This window comes from Thalia democratica, chromosome 2 (genome assembly GCF_965202585.1).
Source record: "Thalia democratica chromosome 2, ktThaDemo2.hap1.1, whole genome shotgun sequence".
Classification (NCBI taxonomy): Eukaryota; Metazoa; Chordata; class Thaliacea; order Salpida; family Salpidae; genus Thalia; species Thalia democratica.
Genome location: NC_139166.1, coordinates 91,814,111 through 91,818,669, shown reverse-complemented (window position 1 = coordinate 91,818,669; position 4,559 = coordinate 91,814,111). Strand labels below are relative to the sequence as shown.

Sequence of the window (4,559 nt, the reverse complement as noted above, 5' to 3'; positions counted from 1 at the left end):
TGAGAAAAAATCAGACATGGTAAAGTCTTAAACACGGGGATTGAGAAAACTCCGAAGAACTGTACTTCTATTCCTCTAGGAGATGCAAAACTCTAATCAAAAAGCCGTAGTCGGAGCCACGTAGGCGGTCTGACTTTGTATTCAATGTCATTCCGGCAGCTCCTGCGACAATGATGAATCTTGGCTGTATCAGCTTTGCTGTTTCGCTGAGCTCTTCTCACTGTGGAGAGTGAGATCCTGATGCATGGGCAACAGCTGGAGTCTCAATGTTATGCCCTGGCTTTGTGCTTGGAGAGGTTTACTCCAGCTTCGCAGGTTTTTCGCGAAGACACAACACGGAATACGGCAGTTACCGGTGATAAGCCTAATCCTGTTTGGCGAAAGGATGGGCGCCAGGGGTCGTATTCGTCGGTAAGAGGAATTTTTTAGTTCCACTGAAAAACCACCGCCTGCCTTAAGCTGAGCAGCCCTCAGCCAATAAGGTGTTGTTCCGCCACAGTTTACCTTCCTCATTGGGTGAACGGGGATAGCTTTAAGTGAAAAGTAAACTGAAACTATGTCACCTGCCAAACATAAACGTAAAAAGAGACCCACTCTTAAACTGGGAAGCTGGAACGTTCGTACCATGACTACTGGTATGGATTCCGAAAACATAAATGATGCAAGAAAAACTGCTATTATAAATAACGAACTTCTTCGTATTAAAGTTGATATTGCAGCTCTTCAAGAAACGCGCCTTGCTGGTCAAGGCTCAATTAAAGAAAAAAAAAATTACTTTCTTCTGGTTTGGTAAGTCTGTTGAAGAACGTAAAGAATATGGTGTTGGTTTTGCTGTCAAGAATACACTCTTACAACATGTAGAAGTCGGTGACGGAAACGAACGTATTGCTGCTCTACGTTTACAAACCAAAAAAGGAACAGCGACCCTTATTAGTGTATATGCGCATACGCTATACACTGACGAGCAAATTAAAGATACTTTTTATGAAAAGTTAAATCTAGTAGTGAATAAATTGCCAAAAAACGACCAAATTGTTATTCTGGGTGATTTTAATGCAAGAGTTGGATCTGATCACGACTCTTGGGCTCCCTGTCTAGGACATTTTGGCTTTGGAAGAATGAATTCTAATGGTCAACGCCTTATAGAGTTTTGTCATAAACAGAACCTCTGTGTTACCAATTCATTTTTTAAAACTAAATGGCAGCATAAAGTATCTTGGAGACATCCCCGTTTTAAAAACTGGCACCAATTAGACCTTATCTTAGTGAGACGCCATCGTATTAACGATGTTCTGTTAACTAGATCATATCAAAACGCAGACTGCAACAGCGATCATTCTTTAATCTGCTGTAAAATGCACATCTCAAAAAAGTTCATGCACAATTCAAACAATTTAGCTCGTAAAGTTCGACTAAATGTAGGTGCAATGCGGGACAAGGAAAATATCAAAAAGTTCTCAACTCTGATGCCATTTGTCTCTTCGTCGGACACATCTGCTTCTGAGTCTTGGTCTAGGATTGGAAAAAGTATACATCAGAATGCCTTTGAAACGTTTGGAAAGAACAAACATGCCAACAAAGACTGGTTCGAAGAAAATATCAATATTTTATCTCTTCTTTTAAAGAAAAAGCGACAGGCTCATGTTGATTATCAACGTGACCCAAGTAACACGTGTCTTAATAGACTTCGTGAAGCCAGAAAATTTTTTCGGAGGGCAGCTAGAAAATGTGCTACTGAGTTTTGGTTAAAGGCTAGTGCCCGTATTCAGGCTGCTGCTGACAGAGGAGATACCAAATCAGTCTACGAAGGAATAAGAAAAGCAGTTGGACTAACAAAGAGGTCAATATCACCTTTGTTATCTGAGACTGGTGAAATCTTATACAGTAGGAATGAACAGTTGAGTAGATGGGTTCAACACTTTTCCCTTCTGTATTCTACACAGAATATTGTTACTAATGATGCCGTTAACAGAATGGATAGTCTACCAATGATGGATGACCTGGATAGCGTACCAACTACTGAAGAACTCAGTAAAGCCATTGATATGATGGAAAAGCTCCAGGTAGTGACGGCATACCAGCGGGCTTGGTACGCAATTGTAAGTCATGATTGTTACCTCATTTACATGATATTTTAGCCAAATGTTGTAGAAAAGGTATAGTGCCACAAGACATGCGTGATGCTAAGATCATAGTCTTATATAAAAACAAGGGTTCCAGATCGGACTGCAATAGTTACAGGGGAATTTCTCTTCTTGCGATTGCTGGTAAAGTTTTTGCAAGAGTGGTTCTTCCTCGTATTCAGAAGCTGGCTGAAAGAGTATATCCTGAGTCTCAATGTGGATTTAGGTCTAAAAGATCTACCACCGACATGATTTTTTCTGTACGTCGGTTACAAGAGAAATGTAATGAGCAGAACATGCCTTTGTACATCGCTTTCATTGACCTCACTAAAGCCTTTGACTTGGTAAGTAGAGAAGGACTATATGCTATACTGCTGAAAATTGGATGTCCTCCAAAATTATTTAATATTGTGAAGTCTTTTCATACAAACACAAAGGCAACCATTCAATATGATGGTAGTGTATCTGATTCATTTGAAATCAAAAGTGGGGTAAAGCAAGGCTGCGTACTTGCTCCAACTTTGTTTGGAATCTTCTTTTCGATGCTATTAAAGAATGCTTTTAATTCATTAACTACTGGAATCAAGCTTCATACAAGAACTGACGGACACCTTTTCAACCCTTCAAATCTAAGAGCTAAGCGAAATCTGAAGAAAGTCACCATACGTGATCATTTATTTGCTGACGATGCTGCACTCGTGGCTCACTCTGCCCAAGACCTGCAGACACTGCTGAATCAGTTTTCTCAGGCATGCTCGGATTTCGGCCTTACTATAAGCCTTAAGAAGACTAAAACTCTAAGTCAAGGAACAAATATTTTACCATCAATCAAGATCAATTGTAAGGATATCGAGAATGTAGATAACTTTGTCAAATCAAACCTTGGCTCAAATGTTGCGTCAAACGCATCATTGGACAAAGAAATAAATAGTCGCATTGGCAAAGCATCAGGCACTTTCGCTCGCTTGACTGCAAGAGTTTGGGATAACCAAAAGCTAAGCATTCGAACAAAGGCTAACGTTTACCGTTCCTGTGTCTGCAGTACTCTGCTTTACGGTAGCGAGACATGGACGTTACCTAGCGTACAGGAGAAGAAAATCAATACCTTCCACCTACGATGTCTTCGTCGCATCCTTAGAATTACATGGCAGCAAAAGATCACCAATGAGGAAGTATTGAGACGTACTGATCTTACCACTATGTACTTTACCCTCAGTCAGCGCAGGCTTCGCTGGCTCGGTCATATCCTGAGAATGAATACTGAGAGGATCCCAAAGTTTCTATTGTATGGCGAGTTGGTCGTTGGCAAACGAAACCAAAAACGTCCAAAATTACGTTTTAAGGATGTATGCAAGCGCGATCTAAAAAGCTTGAACATTGGAAGTGATGATTGGGAGTTGCTTGCAAATGACCGTGCCAAATGGAGATCAACTATACACAAAAGACTGCAAGAAAGAGAAAAGGAATGTTTTAGAAAAACGAAGAAGAAGCTGAAGAAATATGAAGCAGAATGAATTTAATTGTTTTTTTTTTAAACATGTATTTTTTTTTTCTCAGTGCACAACACGCATAGTCGATCTCGGCTGATAGCGGGCCTTATTATTATATTATTATTAAGACTTATTGACTAGATAGATAACGTTAAACAATAGAAACTAAACTTTAAATGAAATTATCAAAATTAAATGTCATATTTGAAGAGAAAAAAATTATAAACCTTAGTGTATATTTAAAAAAAACTCGGTTCGTTAAGTTAAATACTTGTTCCTTTGTATTTAGTTTTATTTTTTTTGCTTGATTATCAACTAGATTAAATCTTGCAAATCAACTTGAATATTTTTGGTATCCATATTTATAGTTAAGCTATTGTATAATTGGTCACCTTAATGTAAAGTTAGTATTGGGATTTAAACCATTACTTTTTCCAATTTTAAGTTGAGAAACCTTAAGCTAAGACAGTAAGCTGACGAGAAAGTGATGGCTGATAATAGCAAAGAGGGGAGTTCATATAAGTTTCCAGTTAATTCTTTTAGCTATTAAAAGACATCACAGGCATAAAATACATTAAAATTTATGTTTTCCAAGCAGCAATTTGTTGATCCCTTTATTAGTCAAACTTTGAGTAAAATTTTGTTCTGGTTCAGGCCTAACAAAATTGTTTCGTATAACCAACTTAAAAAAACTGCCGAGAACTATGTTTTTAAAAAGTATAATTATATAAATATAACATTTTTCTACATAGAACACTTTTAGCTTTAGGTATGTGAAAGTATCAAGCTATATTACAAATCAGTGTTCTTTTAACTTTTAGCAACACATAAATAAATATTTTTTTTTTAATGTGTTATCGAAAAAATAAGGTACTGTTACTAATAAACTACTTAAACTAATAAAGCTGTTAATTTTTTAAACTTACTTGTGTTGAATTTTGTGTTG

The 4,559-nt window shown here is 37.4% G+C and overlaps 1 protein-coding gene across 1 annotated transcript; it reads left to right on the top strand.

Annotated features, from left to right (window-relative positions):
* Window positions 1-556: 556 nt before the first annotated feature.
* Window positions 557-2,138, top strand: LOC145829113 (uncharacterized). The gene is made up of 2 exons (XM_082936844.1): window positions 557-616; window positions 720-2,138. The coding sequence occupies exons 1-2, from the start codon at window positions 557-559 to the stop codon at window positions 2,136-2,138; spliced, it is 1,479 nt and encodes a 492-aa protein (XP_082792970.1).
* The last annotated feature ends 2,421 nt before the right edge of the window (window positions 2,139-4,559 follow it).

Excerpts from the sequence above, each read along its gene's own strand:
- LOC145829113 (XM_082936844.1), top strand. The coding sequence starts at position 557 with ATGTCACCTGCCAAACATAAACGTAAAAAGAGACCCACTCTTAAACTG. Across the intron at positions 617-719 it reads TTAAACTGGGAAGCTGGAAC|CTCTTCAAGAAACGCGCCTT; the intron begins GTTCGTACCATG and ends TTGATATTGCAG.